Consider the following 16675-nt stretch of genomic DNA (forward strand, 5'->3'; position numbering starts at 1 on the left):
CGCTGCACCTCTGCCAGCTGCATGCTACATTCCCATTTCACAGAGCAGGAGACTGAGGCTCAGAAAGGGTGACTGGTCTAAGCTCATGTGTCTGGGCAAGGAGAGGAGGCAGAGAGCCAAGTCCCCTTGGGCGCTGAGCCCAGTGCTGGGTGCTGGGGTGATCTAGAGAAGTGCCTCATTCAGACTTTGCCTTTTTTTTTTTTTTTTTTTTTTTTTGAGACAGAGTCTTGCTCTGTCACCCAGGCTGGAGTTCAGAGGCGCGATCTCAGCTCACTGCAACCTCTGCCTCCCAGGTTCAACAGACTCTCCTGCCTCAGCCTCCGGAGTAGCTGGGATTACAGGTGCGTGTCACCACGCCCGGTTAATATTTGTATTTTTTAAGGTCGAGGCGCGGTTTCACCATGTTGGCCAGACTGGTCTCCAACTCCTGACCTCAAGTTATCTGCCCACCTTGACCTCCCAAAGTGTTGGGATTACAGGCGTGGCCACCGCGGCCGGCCGACTTACCCTTATTTTAATGCAGTTCATTTAACTGTACGATTACAGAATTTACCTGTAAATTTTTTTGTTCATGTCAGAAATGTGCCGATGTCGTAACAACGTTTGAGGGAGGCTCATCTCACACATGCGCGTGAACAACCAATCATCCCGCTTAGAAACTACAAAAGGATCTAGCTGTAAGTTTAAATTATTGCTTCGTGTGACAATAACCAGCTCACAAATCCCTGAATTTTTAATGACCTGCACATCAGTCTCCACCTGTGGGCTGTCCTGTGTGGTAGAGCCCACGTTGTGCTGGGGCCGGGAGCGGGCTCAGAAGCCTGCCGTCTAAAGTCTAGACACTTCACTTTATTTGAATTGATCAAAATTCAGCTACGTATGAGCAAAGGAAGATGGAGAAAATTAAAAAAAACAAAAAACAGAAATAATATTAAGCTCCGTTCACTCTCAATTTTAATCAGCCCAGGCCTCCCCCATTCCAGAAATTTGGACCGCCCTGACTCCGCCCCAACCTGTTCCAGCCCCCCTCCTTCCCCCCCCCAGCGCCGTCGTCATGACAACCGCGTCCAATCGCCCTCTTCTCCTAGGTGTGGGGGAAGGCTGGCTCTCAGTGCTCCCATTGGCCAAAAGTTTGTAGAGGGCGAGCCTCGCTCACTCTCATTGGTCAGTTGCTCGCTGTGGTCCCATCCCACATGCTCCCATTGGTTGATTGATCGAAAAGGGCGGGGACACTGGGCAGCTTTTGTGGAGTGCCGCGGGTCCACAGTGCTGCACTGAGCAGAGAGGAAGGGGCGTCCCGGGATATTTGGAGGATAAAGGTGTGGGCAGGATATCATGTGGAAGCAAAGGGGCGAGAAGTGAGGGGCGGTGAGAGGGGAGCGGGGCGGGCAATGTGTGGGATTCCCAGAATGTCTTTTCCGCAGGGTGATGACCACACCTGCCGGCTCCGGCAGGGGCTTCGGCTCCGTGTCCTGGTGGGGCCTGTCGCCGGCGCTGGACCTGCAGGCTGAAAGTGAGTCCCAGCACGCAAGGTCTGATACACTGTCTGCCTTCCCAGCCTGAGCAGACGGCCTTTTAGAGCTCGTAGTCCTAGCGTCGGTGGCGGGCGGGGGCGGGGGGGGTCGCTAACGTTCTCCAACGCTCCAACGGCAGAGGGCACGCTCCTAGGGGCGGCCCCGAGGTCCTGTCTGCGGACTACGAATCCCAGAATACTCAGAGGAAACACCTCCCCTTAGAACCTAGACCACGGGCGGAACGCCTACTGGGATTTGTAGTCCATTGTTGTAGGGGATGCTATGGTGGACGCTCTGCCAACCGCTATGGTGCCCCAGCCGGCTGTCATCTTGCCAGGTCCCCTTGTGGACCCAGACTCCCAGGCCGATACGGTGCACAGCACCCCCGAGCTAGATGTGCTGCTTCTGGGCTCTGTGGATGGACGGCACCTGCTGCGGACCCTGTCCCGAGCGAAGCTCTGGCCTCGCAGGAGGTTCAACGTGAGCTGGGATGAAGATGAGAGCCCAGATTCCCGAGTCCTTGAGGGAGGAAGGGATTGAAATTCTAAAACCTCAGGTCCAGGAATGAAGGGGCTGGAGACTCCTAGATCTGAGGGAGGCGGAAGCTGGGAGCGAACCCATGCGTCTTGGGGAAGGAAGGGGCTGGGGTTTGGAACTCCTGGGTTCTATGGTGGGGAAGAGCTCGAGGATCAGGTCTTCTGAGTAATGAAAGGGAAGAGGGCTCTGGGGACACAGACTTCTGTGTTTGAAGGAAGACGCTGGTGTACAGAACTCGGGTGTGTGGAAGGAGAGAGCTGAGGGCCTGCTCTCCTGGGTCTCCTAGGGCCCAGGCAAACAGGTCTCAGAATTATTCTGCCCTGTCCATCCTCCTAGTTCTTTGTGCTGGAGAATAATCTGGAAGCTGTGGCCCGACACATGCTGATCTTCAGCCTAGCCCTGGAGGAACCGGAGAAGATGGGGCTGCAAGGTCTGTTGCTAGGACCCAGGCATTCTGACCGCTGGTCTCCTCCCCCTCCCTAGAGGGATTCTGGCATTTCAATGGTACAATTAAAAAGTTTGGTTATTTTCCCAGGAGGCGGAGGTTACAGTGAGCCGAGATCGCGCCATTGCACTCCAGCCTGGGCAACAAGAGCGAAGCTCCGGCCGGGCGCGGTGGCTCACGCCTGTAATCCCAGCACTTTGGGAGGCCGAGGCAGGCGGATCACGAGGTCAGGAGATCGAGACCATCCTGGCTAACACGTGAAACCCTGTCTCTACTAAAAATACAAAAAATTAGCCGGGCGTGGTGGCGGGCGCCTGTAGTCCCAGCTACTCGGGAGGCTGAGGCAGGAGAATGGCGTGAACCCGGGAGGTGGAGCTTGCAGTGATCTGGGATCGCGCCACTGCACTACAGTACAGTCTGGGCAACAGAGCGAGACTCTCTCTCAAAAAAAAAAAAAAAAAAAGAGAAAGAAAGAAAATACTAGCTGGGATTAGCTGGGTGTGGTAGCTAATGCCTAGTCCCAGCTAGTTGGGAAGCTGGAGGGGAAGGGTCCCTTAAGCCCAGGTGGTCGAGGTAACAGAGAACTATGATGGCACAACTGCATTCAGCCTGGGCAACAGAGTGAGACACTGTCTCAAAACAAAAAAGATGTACTCACAAATAGCCTATACACATGGTCCCATACACCGCAAATCATCTCTAGATTACCTATAATAGGTAATACAATGTAAATGCTTACACCGTATTTTACAATTTGTATTATTTTTTACTGTTGTATTGTTATCTTTTCCCCCAAATATTCTGTCTGCGGTGAGTGTGGAATCTGCAACTCTAATTCCCTCTTCTAGGTGGTTATTTATTTATTTATTTTAGAGGCGGCGTCTCACTCTGTTGCCCAGGCTGGAGTGCAATGGCAAGATCTCGGCTCACTGCAACCTCCGCCTCCGGGTTCAAGCGATTCTCCTGCCTCAGCCTCCCCAGTAGCTGGGATTACAGGCGCCCGCCACCATGTCCGGCCCTGTTCTTCCTGTGGTTTTTGGGATGCGTGGGGAGTTTGCAGGGGTTCATTGTTTTCATTATATGACTATGACATAATAACATATTAAAGGTCTAATTTCTGGGCTCCTTCCTCCAGACATTCCCGCAATTATCTCCCTCTCTCCCTAGAGCGGAGCGAGACCTTCCTCGAAGTGTGGGGGAATGCGCTCCTGCGCCCGCCGGTGGCCGCCTTCGTGCGCGCCCAGGCCGACCTGCTGGCGCACTTGGTCCCTGAGCCGGACCGCCTGGAGGAGCAGCTGCCCTGGCTCAGCCTCCGCGCCCTCAAGGTGCCGCCGCCAGGCCTCCATCTGGGATCGGGTGGCCGCGGGAAGAATGGAAGCGCGCAGTCCAAAGGACGTGCATTGATGGAGCAGGTGGCGGGCTCGGGAGTTCGAATCCCAGTTCCCCGACTCCCACTGTGGGATCTGGCCTGGGGGCAGGAGGTGGCTTCTGCTTTCGGAGCCTCAGTTTTTCCATCCGAGAAACGGGGGAATCGTTCCCCTGTTCTGGGATGGAAGAGAGGGTCAATTAGAATCCGCTCTCCCTGCATCCCTCTCTGCCTCCCTCTCTCCCACCGCGTGCCTGGCCCCGCAGTTCCGCGAGCGGGATGCCCTGGAGGCTGTGTTTCGATTCTGGGCTGGCGGCGAGAAAGGGCCTGAGGCCTTCCCCATGAGCCGCCTCTGGGACTCGCGGCTGCGCCACTACCTGGGCTCCCGCTACGACGCCCGGCGCGGTGTCAGTGACTGGGACCTGCGCATGAAGCTACATAGCCGCGGGGTGAGGGGCCCAGGAGGAGGGGCTGGGGGCCTGGACCCCTGGGTCTGAGGGAGGAGGGGCTGGGGCCTGGACTCCTGGGTCTGAGGGAGGAGGGGTTTGGGTCCTGGACTCCTGGGTCTGAGGGAGGAGGGGCCGGGGGTCTGGACTCCTGGGTCTGAGGGAGGAGGGGCCGGGGGCCTGAACTCCTGGGTCTGAGGGAGGAGGGGTTGGGGGCCTGGACTCCTGGGTCTGAGGGAGGAGGGGTTGGGGGCCTGAACTCCTGGGTCTGAGGGAGGAGGGGCCGGGGGCCTGGACTCCTGGGTCTGAGGGAGGAGGGGTTGGGGGCCTGGACTCCTGGGTCTGAGGGAGGAGCGGCTGGGGGCCTGGACCCCTGGGTCTGAGGGAGGAGGGGTTGGGGCCTGGACCCCTGGGTCTGAGGGAGGAGGGGTTGGGGCCTGGATTCCTGGATCTGAGGGAGGAGGGGTTGGGGGCCTGAACTCCTGGGTCTGAGGGAGGATGGTGTAGGGGTCCCTCCACGCTCGGTTCATTGAGGGCTCCCTTCTTTCCGCCCCCCACCCCAGGCCCAAGTCATTCACACCCAGGAGTTCCGACGCTGGCGGGACACAGGCGTCGCCTTTGAACTCAGGGACTCCAGCGCCTATCATGTGCCCAACCGGACCCTGGCGTCCGGTCGCCTCCTGAGCTACGTGCGTGTCCACTGCCTGTCCTGGCCCACTGCTGCTTCTCGGAGTCCTAGGAGTCAGGGTCCCTAACATCGACCTCACCTGCCTCCTCTCTCCCTCCTTTTCCAGCGTGGGGAGCGCATGACAGCGCGCGGGTACTGGGGGGACATCGCCACGGGGCCCTTCGTGGCCTTCGGCATCGAAGCGGATGACGAGAGCCTCCTGCGGACCAGCAACGGCCAGCCAGTCAAGGTACGCGGAGAGGCTGGGACTGGGGTTGGAGGTGGGGCTGGGGGTGGGTGGGTGCGCAAGGCCCCGCCCCCGGCTCCAGACCCCGCCCGTCGCTTGGCGGGAACGACTCCATTCAGGGAACAGGCCGCATCCCCGCGGGATAGGTCCCGCCCCACTTCACATCCTCCAAGCAGCTGCGGGAGTTCTAGTCCTGGACAGAGGACTCCCAGCGTTCTAAGCCCCGCCCCGCGATCCTGGCCCCGACGTCTGGCCACGCCCCTTCTGTTAGACGGCCGGGGAGATCACTCAACACAACGTGACGGAGCTGCTCCGCGAGGTGGCCGCCTGGGGGCGCGCGAGAGCCACCCGGGGGGACCCGGAGGAGCAGCAGCACACGGAGGGAAGCCCGGAGCCAGAGACTCCAGGTAAGCCAGGGACTCCAGGTAAGCCAGGGACTCCAGGCTCCAGGTGTTTCACACTGGAGTGTGGATTGGCATGATTTGGATGCCTGGGCAAGTGACGGCTTCTTGATATTCTGTCTCTTTTTCTCTCTTTCTCTCCCTTTCCTAAATTTTGAGAGCATGCTTAGAATTCTGAATTCCACTAGTAGAATTCTAATCTTATCTGCAGAGGTCTTAGCTATCCAAGAATATTCTCACAGGGGGCTGGGTCCCAGCTCCCCCTTGGACAGCCTCCCACACCCTGGATCCTGGCTGGGCCTCCTTCCAGCCATCCTCCAACCTGGCCCTCCCTGAGTGTCTGTCCGACAGGGCATGTCACATGTGGCCCTGGCCACCCACCCTCTTTCCCTTTCTAGAGTCTCAGTTGCCTGATCTGTACAGTGAGTCTCTGCCTGCCGGGCTGACCTTCCCAGAATTTTCCAGGAACCCACCTTAGAGGAAAGACTTTTTAAAAAGCTGCAAGAGGACAAAAAGTGTTATCTCCAAGTCCTGTATACCTCCCCAGCTGTGCCCAGCTCTGTGTATCTCTCTGGCTTTCCGCCCTTATGGCTCCGCCTGTCAGAGGTGACCCCTCTATCCCCTTCCCCCAGCAGCCCCCACCCCGGAATCTTTCACCGTCCACTTCCTGCCGCTCAATTCTGCTCAGACTCTCCACCACAAGAGCTGCTACAACGGCCGATTCCAGCTCCTCTATGTGGCCTGTGGGTAAGCGGGGAGGCAGCTGTGCTCACAAAGACCCAGGATCAGGCCCCCAGCCCCTCCTCCCTCAGACCCTGGAACTCAAGCCCCAGCCCCTCCTCCCTCAGATCCTGGAACCCAAGCTCCGGTCCCTCCTCCCTCAGACCCAGGAGTCCAGGCCCCCCAACCCCTCCTCCTTCAGACTCAGCAGCCCAGGCCCCCAGCCCCTCCTCCCCCAGACCCAGGAATCCAGTCCCAGCCCCTCCTCCCTGGTACCCCAGAGTCCAGACCTCCTGCTCCCTTCTTTCCCAGGACCCAGACTCCAGTTTTGCCGCCCCTCCTCCCTCACTGTCTGGGTTCCCAGAGCCCCATCCTCCCTCCGGATTGGGAGCTGAGTCTCAGCCTGTCCTCTGTCCCCTGTCCTCTGTCCCCTGTGCTCTGTCCTCTGTCCCCTGTCCTCTGTCCCCTGTCCCCTGTGCTCTGTCCTCTGTCCCCTGTCCTCTATCCTCTGTCCTCTGTGCTCTGTCCTCTGTCGTCTGTCCTCTGTCTCCTGTCCCCTGTCCTCTGTCCCCTGTCCTCTATCCTCTGTCCTCTGTCCCCTGTCCCCTGTCCTCTGTCCTCTGTCCCCTGTCCTCTGTCCCCTGTCCCCTATCCCCTGTCCTCCGTCCTCTGTCCCCTGTCCCCTGTCCTCTGTCCTCTGTGCTCTGTCCTCTGTCGTCTGTCCTCTGTCTCCTGTCCTCTGTCCCATGTCCCCTGTCCTCTGTCCTCTGTCGTCTCTGCAGGATGGCCCATCTTCTCATCCCTGAGCTGGGAGCCTGTGTGGCCCCCGGAGGGAACCTGATTGTGGAATTAGCCCGGTGAGCCAGTGGGGTAGAGGGTGGGGAACATCCTGGCTGGGGATCAAAATCTGGGTCCCTGACAGGGCGCTTCCCATCTGCAGGTACTTGGTGGATGTGCGGCAGGAGCAGCTGCAGGGATTCAACACCCGGGTCGGGGAGCTAGCTCAGGCAGCTGGATTCGCTCCACAGACCGGGGCCAGGCCTTCAGAGACCTTCGCACGTTTCTGCAAGTCCCAGGAATCGGCTCTGGTCAACACTGTCCCAGCTGTGGAACCCGGAACTCTGCCCCTTGACGTCCTGGCCCAGCCTCTTGAAGCCAGCAGCCCAGCCCTTGAGGGCGTGACCCAGCCTCTGCAGGGCGGGACCCCACACTGTGAGCCCTGCCAGCTGCCCTCTGAGGCTCCAGGGCCACTCTCAGAGGTTCTGGCTCAGCCTCAGGGGGCCTTGGCTCCGCCCAACTGTGAGTCAGACTCCAAAACTGGAGTCTGACCCAACCCCTAGACGCCCCTTATCTCCAACTTCCAAAGTCAGGTTGTAGGATGAGAACCCTCTGATACCATTCTAAGTCCGCTGCTAGAGTCCTCAATTTTATTCTAATCATTCCCACTCAGTACCCGCCACCCCCACCCCGGGAGTGTTGGTAGAATTTCAAATTCCATTTCTGAGATTCTGTGGTCTATTCCTAGAATTCTAGATTGTTCTCTCAGAATTCCAAATTCCACTTCTGAGGCTCTAAACCCAGCCTAGGATCTGACCCTGAGTCTCAGGCCCTTGACTTTGGCCCCCTTGTTCCCAGGCACCCTGTGGCTGACTAGGGGCTGGGGTGTCTCCTCACCAGGGCCTGGTCAACATCCAGATGGTTCAAGTAAAGCAAATTGTGTCCACCCTTCTGTGTGTCCAAGCATCTTTCCTGTCCTATGTCCGTCTCCAGGGCTGGGAGAGAAAGGCCCAGGAGTGGTGGACAGAGGAAGCCAGAAACCAGATTCCTGGGTCTCCAAGTGGACGAGGGATGGATTTCTCAGTGCTATGGACTGAGAGCCAGCCCCCAGCACAGCTGCATCCTCAAATTAATCAACAACATTTATTGAGTGGCCTGGACTCCTGGGTCTAAGGGGAGAGGGATTGGGGTCCTGGACTCCTGGGTCTAAGGGGAGAGGGATTGGGGTCCTGGACTCCTGGGTCTGAGGGAGGAGGGGCTGGGGGCCTGGACTCCTGGGTCTGAGGGAGGAGGGGCTGGGGATCTGGACTCCTGGGTCTGAGGGAAAAAGGGGCTGGGGGCTGGGACTCCTTGTGTGAGAGAGTGGCTAGGGTCTCCCAGGGTCCTGGGACTGAGGGAGGAGGGGGCTGGGAGGTTGGGCATTCTCTGGGTCTGAGGGAGGAGGGGTCTAGGACTCCAAGATCAGAGGGAGGAGGGTCCGGATTCCTGTGCCCGGAGGTGGCTGGTGATCCAGCTGGAGCAGGGCCCACCCCGCCCCTCACGCGGCCCGTTATCTCGCATGGTGGGCAGGGGGAGGAGGAGGTGACAGTATATTTAGTCTGTGTCCTCGCCCTTTATCTCAGTGTCCTCGGGGAGTCTCAAGCAGCCCGGAGGAGACTCACAGTCCCTGGGACCCTGAAGGTCACCCGGGCAGCCCCTTCACTGACCCTCCAAACGCCCCTGTCCTCGCCCTGCCTCCTGCCATTCCCGGCCTGAGTCTCAGCATGGCGGATGAGTGAGTGATGCCCCAAGGCAGTGGGAGTTGGGGGCGACCTCCCGGGTTCCCAAGAGGGGTCGGAGCTGAGAGGCTAGACCCCTGGCCTGCGAGGTAGGGGTAGGGGCTCTTGGGTGAAGAGAGGAAGTGGGTTTGCGAGTCAGACTCCTGGGACCCGAGGAAGGGGAAGCGGGGTCCCCCGACCTCTTGGTCAGAGGGACACAGCCCACCACTAACCCCCCTCCTCGGTGTCTCTCCTTCCAGGAGCAGCGATGCGGTGAGAGCAGCGGGCTAAGGCGTGGCTGGGACCCTCAGGGCCAGGGTGGGCGCTGCAGTGAGGGGTCTGGGGCGGGAGGCTGCAGCCCTAGCAGAGGGTGCGGTACGGTAAGTGCTGGGTGGGGTCTTGGTGGTGATGGGGTCCCCGCTCCTCCAAACCCAGGCTAGGGAACCTCGCCCTGCACCAGCCCCAGTGAGACGCCGCTCCTCCAACTACCGCGCTTATGCCACGGAGCCGCACGCCAAGGTGGGACGAGGCTTCCTTGGGGCAGAGTACAGGCGCCGGAGGGACCCAAGAACCTGGGAGTGGGGGGAGGAGCCAGGGCTGCGAAGGGGGCGGGGACTACGCGGAGGGGCTTTCAGGGGCGGAGTTTTGCAGAGGATCATGCTCGGATTGGTGACAGCCGCCTGCGGGCGGAGCTCCGTTGCCCTTGGACTTGCTTAGGGATAGATGGGAAGTGCCTATCCAAAGGCAGAGACCCGGACTGGTGGATGGGAATGAGGGGCGTGGCCTCCCATAGACTCAGGGCTCAAGTAGGACGTGGGCCCAAATCTGGACCGGCCGGAGTTGCTGGAGGTGTCTTGAGGTCCCCTCCACCGTCGTCTCCGGATCCCCCTCCATGATCCCTTCCTTGCTCCATCTCACCCTGGCAGAAAAAATCTAAGATCTCCGCCTCGAGAAAATTGCAGCTGAAGGTGAGGTCGGGCGGGACTGGGAAAGAGCAGGCAGGTGCTCAGGGGGCGGAGCTTGATAGTGGGTGGGGATTTCGGGGTAGGTGGGCGGAAGTGGGCGGGGGTTGGCCGCTCGGGGCGTGGCTTTAGCGCGGAGTCCTGCTCGGGGTGGGGCGGGGCCTTGGAACGGTGGAGACCGAACTGGAGGGTTTAGAAGGGCAGAGGCGGTTCGCCACGCCTGGTCTTTATCCTGAAGCCCCAGGTGGGCTGCGCTTCCCTCCCACCCCTCTGCAGACTCTGCTGCTGCAGATCGCAAAGCAGGAGCTGGAGCGAGAGGCGGAGGAGCGGCGCGGAGAGAAGGGGCGCGCTCTGAGCACCCGCTGCCAGCCGCTGGAGTTGGCCGGGCTGGGCTTCGCGGAGCTGCAGGTACCGGCTCCCAAGGATGCGAGGTTTCTAGCCCCGGAATTCAGCAGTACAGCCTCTATCCCCTCTTCTGCTCGGGACCCAGGCGTCCAATATGGCTGTCCTTACCCAGTTATATATGGTTCATGGGGCTCCTGGCCCCTAACACCCTTTGTGTGCAGGTCTGTGGAGTCTTGGCTCCAATCTACTCCTTCAGGACCGTGTGGCCTTCCTATCCCAGATGGGAGCCCAGGCCCCAGCCCCTCCTTCCTCAGACCCAGGAATCCAGGCCCCAGCCCCTCCTCCCTGAGACCCTGGAGTCCAGGCCCTCAGCCCATCCTCCCTCAGACCCAGGAGTCCAGGCCCCAGCCCCTCCTCCCTCAGACCCAGGAGTCCAGGCCCCCAGCCCCTCCTCCCTCAGACCCAGGAGTCCAGGCCCCAGCCCCTCCTCCCTCAGACCCTGGAATCGAGGCCCTCAGCCCCTCCTCCCTCAGACCCAGGAGTCCAGGCCCCAGCCCCTCCTCCCTCAGACCCTGGAATCGAGGCCCTCAGCCCCTCCTCCCTCAGACCCAGGAGTCCAGGCCCCAGCCCCTCCTCCCTCAGACCCAGGAGTCCAGGCCCCCAGCCCCTCCTCCCTCAGACCCAGGAGTCCAGGCCCCCAGCCCCTCCTCGCTCAGACCCAGGAATCCAGGCCCCCAGCCCCTCCTCCCTCAGACCCTGGAATTGAGGCCCTCAGCCCCTCCTCCCTCAGACCCAGGAGACCAGGCCCGCAGCCCCTTCTCCTCCCTCAGACCCAGGAGTCCAGGCCCTCAGCCCCTCCTCCCTCAGACCCTGGAATTGAGGCCCTCAGCCCCTCCTCCCTCAGACCCAGGAGTCCAGGCCCGCAGCCCCTTCTCCTCCCTCAGACCCAGGAGTCCAGGCCCCAGCCCCTCCTCCCTCAGACCCTGGAATCGAGGCCCTCAGCCCCTCCTCCCTCAGACCCAGGAGTCCAGGCCCGCAGCCCCTTCTCCTCCCTCAGACCCAGGAGTCCAGGCCCTCAGCCCCTCCTCCCTCGGACCCAGGAGTCCAGGCCCCAGCCCCTCCTCCCTCGGACCCAGGAGTCCAGATCCCCAGTCCCTCCTCCCTCGGACCCAGGAGTCCAGATCCCCAGTCCCTCCTCCCTCAGACCCAGGAGTCCAGGCCCCCAGCCCCTCCTCCCTCAGACCCAGGAGTCCAGGCCCCCAGCCCCTCCTCCCTCGGACCCAGGAGTCCAGGCCTCCAGGCTTCCCCCAACAACACACACCATGTTCCTCCTCCAGGACTTGTGCCGACAGCTCCACGCCCGTGTGGACAAGGTGGATGAAGAGAGATACGACATAGAAGCAAAAGTCACCAAGAACATCACGGAGGTGGGACGCATGGGCAGCTCGGGTACCTTTGGTGTAGGGTGAGATGCCTGGGACTTGGTCTCTGCCTGACCCCTTGCAGCTTCTTTTGGCTGCACATCCCAGGAGACCCAGGACAACCGTGAGCCTGGCAGGGCGGGAGCAGAAGGATGAGTACAGTATAGTCAAGGAAAGCTGTTCTAGGCAGAGGGAACAGCACATGCAAGGCCATGGGTTGGGAAACAGAAAATATGTTAGTGAATGTGTTCAGGGCATCACATGTTGGTCAATTAGCTCAGGCGTTGGCCAGGGAATTGTGATTTGCATGTAGCTGGACCAGGTTATGCCAGTGGTTTTGAGAGGTGAGGCTGCAGCATATGAGGAGGGGATTCAGTTCCAGGATTAGAAGCGTAGACTGGGAGCCTAAGCCAGGAAGAGACTGGATGAGGCCTCGGTACTGGAAGACGAGATAAGCAGGATATAAAAGGAGTGTAGGATGGAAGAGTTGGGTGAGGGGGAAATGGAAGGAGGAGTATCCACCCCCTGTGCACTCCCGCCCCCAGATCGCAGATCTGACCCAGAAGATCTTTGACCTTCGAGGAAAGTTTAAGCGACCCACCCTGCGGAGAGTGAGGATCTCTGCAGATGCCATGATGCAGGCGCTGCTGGGGGCCCGGGCTAAGGAGTCCCTGGACCTGCGGGCCCATCTCAAGCAGGTGAAGAAGGAGGACACTGAGAAGGTGAGTGTGGGCTAAGGCCAGGAAAGAGGATGCTGAGGGGAAGGGCTGTGGGTGCCAACAACCCTAGGGCCTAGCCTGAGGGCAGACGGTGCTTGGAGTTGGGGGTAGAAGCAGCTAGTAAGGGGTCCTCAGAAATGCAAGAGGAAGACAGGAAGTAGAAGGGGAAGACAGGAAGTGCATTAGGGCTACAGGAAGTCCATGTAAGAGCAAAGAGGTGCATGAAGGTCCAGGTGCAGTGGCTCATGCCTGTAATCTTTGAGGTTTTTTTTTTTTTTTTTTTTTTTGAGACGGAGTCTTGCTCTGTCGCCCAGGCTGGAGTGCAGTGGCGCAATCTCGGCTCACTGCAAGCTCCGCCTCCCAGGTTCACGCCATTCTCCCGCCTCAGCCTCTCCGAGTAGCTGCGACTACAGGCGCCAGCCACCGCGCCCGGCTAATTTTTTGTATTTTTAGTAGAGACGGGGTTTCACCGTGGTCTCGATCTCCTGACCTCGTGATCCGCCCGCCTCGGCCTCCCAAAGTGCTGGGATTACAAGCGTGAGCCACCGCGCCCGGCCTCTTTGAGGTTTTTTAAAAAATTTTTTTTAATTTCCTTTTTTTTTTTTGAGATGGAGTCTCTGCTGCCCAGGCTGGAGTGCAATGACACCATCTCGGCTGCTGGAATGCAGTGACGCCATCTCGGCTCACTGCAACCTCCACCTCCCAGGATCAAGTGATTCTCGTGCCTCAGCCTCCCGAGTAGCTGGGACTACAGGTGCCCACCACCACGATGTTGTTTTAATTTCTACAAATTTCTTTTTAAAATTAGCCAGTCGTGGTGGCATGCAGCTTCTCAGGAGGCTGAGGCAGGAAAATCACTTGAGCCAATGAGATCGAGGGTGCAGTGTGCTATGACTGCACCACTGCACTCCAGCCTGGGCAATACAGTGAGACCCTATCTTAAAGAAGAAGACAGGAAAGACAGGAGTGGATGCCTGAAGCCGTGGATTGTACTGAACCCTATATGTAATGTTTTTTTCCTATACACACATACATACCTATGATAAAGTTTCATTTCTAAATTAGACACAGTAAGAGATTAACAATAAATAATAATAAAAGAAGGTTGGGCGTGGTGGCTCATGCCTGTAATCTCAACACTTTGGGATGCTAAGGCGGGCAGATTGCTTGAGCTCTGGAGTTCGAGACCAGCCTGGGCAACATGGCGAGACCATGTCTATAAAAAATAGAAAAGTTGCTGGGTGCAGTGGCTCATGCCTGTAATCCCAGTGCTTTGGGAGGCCAAGGTGGGCGGATCATGAGGTCAGGAGTTTGAGACCAGCCTGGCCAACACAGTGAAATCCCGTCTGTAGTAAAAATACAAACATTTGCTGGGCGTGGTGGTGGGTGCCTGTAATCCCAGCTACTTGGGAGGCTGAGGCAGGAGAATTGCTTCAACCCCAGAGGCAGAGGTTGCAGTGAGCCGAGATCTCACCACTGCACTCCAGCCTGGGCAACACTGGGAGACTCCATCTCAAAACAAAACAAAAGTTAGCTGGGCATAGTGGCACACACCTGTGGTCCCAGCTACTCAGGAGTCTGAGGTGAGAGGATGGCTTGAGCCCAGGAAGTTGAGGCTGCAGTGAGCCGAGATTGCACGACTGCACTCCAGCTTGGGTGAGGGAGCCAGACCCTGTCTCAAATAATAATAATAATAAAATAGAACAATTATAACATATTGTAATAACTCATATGAATGTGGTCTCTCTCTTTCTCAAAATATCTTATGGCACTGTAGCCACCCTTCTTTTCCTTGTGATGTAAAATGACAGTGCCTATGTGCTGAGATGAAGTGAAGTGGATAACATAGGCATTGTGACCTGGCGTTAGGCTACTGTTGACCTGAGAATCCATCAAACTTATGAATTGTTTATTTCTGGAATTTTCCATTTAATATTTTTGGGCCATGGTTTACCTCAGGTAACTGAAACCACACAAAGTAAAATTGCAGATAAGGAGGGACTACTATAATAAGAAGAGAAGGAAGGAGATAGGAAGGGCATAAGGCAGACAGGAAGTAGAGGGGAAAGATAGGAAGTGCAGGAAGGAGACAGGAAGTGGAGGGGAAAGACAGGAAGTGCATGAGGGAGACAGGAAGTGGATGGGGAAAGACAGAAAGTACATGAGGGAGACAGGAAGTGCTGGGGAAAGACAGGAAGTACATGAGGGGGACAGGAAGTGCATGAGGGAGACAGGAAGTGCATGGGGAAAATTGGCAGGGATTCTCTTGAAAAGACGGGAAGTGCTCCACAACTAGACACTTAGGCATCCAGGGTAGAGTGGCCCCACAGGCTGGAGGGAAGACAGGGATTCTTGAGAGACTGGAGACCAGGAAGAGACCCTAACCTCTGACTCATCGCCATCCTCTAGGAGAACCGAGAGGTGGGAGACTGGCGCAAGAACATCGATGCACTGAGTGGAATGGAGGGCCGCAAGAAAAAGTTTGAGAGCTGAGCCTTCCTGCCTACTGCCCCTGCCCTGAGGAGGGCCCTGAGGAATAAAGCTTCTCTCTGAGCTGAAAGTGACTCCATGTCTATTACCCAGGGCTTAGGCAGGAGAAAGATGGGAAAACTGAGGGTGGGGCTCCCCCAAAGCCACACAGCAGGTTGGGGACCAGATGGATCTCCCATGTGAAGCACTCTTGGCTCTGTTATTGAAAAGAATCCCAGGGTTCATGAATTTGGAGAGCAGAGCTTTGTTTCTTAAGAAGCGGATCACAACCTGCAGACCAGAAGCATGGCTTCTTGCCAAAAAACAAAAGCAGGCACTTTAAGGGAGGGAAGGGCAAGGCAGGAATTTATGCTGAGTGGGTTGGCTAAGTGCACATATTCAACTGGTTATAGAAGGAGCTATATTCATGGACAGGTGGACACACGCATGTGTGACAAGCAAACATGCATTTTTTTTTTTTTTTTTTGAGACAGAGTCTTGCTCTGTCACTCAGGCTGGGGTGCAGTGGCACGATCTCAGCTCACTGCAACCTCCGCCTCCTGGGTTCAAGCCATTCTCCTGCCTCAGCCTCTCCAGTAGCTGGGATTACAGGCATGCATCATCACGCCCAGCTAATTTTTGTATTTTTCATAGAGACGGGGTTTCACCATGTTGGTCAGGCTGGTGTCGATCTCCTGACCTCATGATTCATCCTCCTTGGCCTCCCAGAGTGCTGGGATTACAGGCGTGAGCCACCGTGACTGGCTACAAACACATTTGACATGCAACCCACATTCACTTGGTGGTGGAGGCTTAACATTTAAGTGCATTCCATTGAATGCATTCGTATCGAAACATGAAGCAGGGATATAAAGGCACTCAGTGCACAGCCTCTGTCAACAGCCAGAACCAGTCCGTGGTCTGTGGTATCTCATCAGGAGAAAGTTACTGAAATCAGTCTTTTGTTCAACTAATGCTGTAGTTATGCCTTGTGGAACGGGGGTTCAGTTAGTCAGCATCTGGCAATGGATGGCTGCAATTGTTGTAATATTGCTTTCTTGAGGCCGGTGCTTGTTTAGCTGCTAGAAGAAGGAAAAGGCTTGTGGCAGTTAGAACATAGTTGATTATGTAAGTGTAGGGATGCGTGACTTAACCCTTGCCTGGCATGGCCTTAGGTCTTGTTTATAATTTGGTATCTTATGGCCACAAACAGTTCATTCCATCAGTCTTCTGATCTCTATTGTCACAGCTCCTCTGGCCCATGTGGAGTGCGCAGAGATGCCAAGACTAAAGCTCAAAGAGAGAGACACACAGAGAAACAGACAGGCAGAGAGACATGACCGACAACAGAGAGACTGAGTTGGGAGTAGAGAGAGAAGGAGCCAGACAAAGACCCAAAGAGAGAGGGGGAAAATACCACAGATGCATAGAAGGAAGTGCAAAGAAAGGAGAAAAGAGAGACAGATACTTACAGCAAGGTGCAGAGACACGGAGATCCAGTAAGAGATGGAAATGGAGAACCACGGAGGGGGAACCTCTCTTAGAGGGGCACTAAGAGAGACATGGAGAGAACTAGAAAGATAGAGACCTGAACACAGACACAGAGACCCAGAGCCAAAAAGAGACAGAAATGGGGTCATAGGTGGACAGAAATGCACAGAGAGACTGTGAGCCCCCACAGACACAAACGCTGAGAGGGGCAGACATGCAGAGACACCCACAGAAATGCAGAGACAAAACCACCCAGAGGCACATGCCGAGAAACACACTGAGGGGCTCAGAAAGAGACAGATGCAGAGAGAGCCCAAGACAGACCCAGCAAGGGACCCCAAGAAATGCACAGAAACACGAAGACGGAGACCACGAGAGACAGAGGTACTGA

The 16675-nt window shown here is 57.3% G+C and overlaps 2 protein-coding genes and 1 non-coding gene across 9 annotated transcripts; 2 read left to right on the forward strand and 1 right to left on the reverse strand.

The window, feature by feature from the left end:
- The first annotated feature begins 230 nt into the window (after window positions 1-230).
- Window positions 231-8071, forward strand: DNAAF3 (dynein axonemal assembly factor 3). Of its 7 annotated transcripts, XM_063615336.1 has the most exons (13): window positions 231-341; window positions 579-677; window positions 1425-1513; window positions 1852-1994; window positions 2388-2481; window positions 3664-3821; window positions 4129-4311; window positions 4872-4997; window positions 5103-5225; window positions 5494-5629; window positions 6256-6370; window positions 7126-7200; window positions 7284-8071. In XM_063615336.1, the coding sequence occupies exons 3-13, from the start codon at window positions 1429-1431 to the stop codon at window positions 7669-7671; spliced, it is 1626 nt and encodes a 541-aa protein (XP_063471406.1). In that variant the 5' UTR covers window positions 231-341; window positions 579-677; window positions 1425-1428; the 3' UTR covers window positions 7672-8071. The 7 variants fall into 7 exon arrangements, with proteins under 7 accessions (XP_063471406.1, XP_055094037.1, XP_063471405.1 ...); XM_055238062.2 differs by lacking the exons at window positions 231-341; window positions 579-677 and adding an exon at window positions 1093-1319 and having other exon boundaries at window positions 6259-6370; XM_063615335.1 differs by lacking the exons at window positions 231-341; window positions 579-677 and adding an exon at window positions 1096-1319.
- LOC129461362 (small nucleolar RNA U13) lies at window positions 573-671 on the reverse strand. The gene has a single exon (XR_008650511.1). It is a non-coding gene; the product is annotated as a small nucleolar RNA U13 (small nucleolar RNA).
- A 482-nt stretch (window positions 8072-8553) lies between the features above and the next one.
- On the forward strand, window positions 8554-14884 carry TNNI3 (troponin I3, cardiac type). The gene is made up of 8 exons (XM_055238067.2): window positions 8554-8894; window positions 9138-9150; window positions 9313-9396; window positions 9804-9845; window positions 10116-10247; window positions 11522-11611; window positions 12151-12327; window positions 14734-14884. Exons 1-8 carry the CDS (start codon window positions 8884-8886, stop codon window positions 14815-14817), a joined length of 633 nt encoding a protein of 210 aa, XP_055094042.1. The 5' UTR covers window positions 8554-8883; the 3' UTR covers window positions 14818-14884.
- The last annotated feature ends 1791 nt before the right edge of the window (window positions 14885-16675 follow it).

The sequence above is a fragment of the Symphalangus syndactylus genome, chromosome 13 (genome assembly GCF_028878055.3).
Source record: "Symphalangus syndactylus isolate Jambi chromosome 13, NHGRI_mSymSyn1-v2.1_pri, whole genome shotgun sequence".
In the NCBI taxonomy this organism is placed as follows: domain Eukaryota; kingdom Metazoa; phylum Chordata; class Mammalia; order Primates; family Hylobatidae; genus Symphalangus; species Symphalangus syndactylus.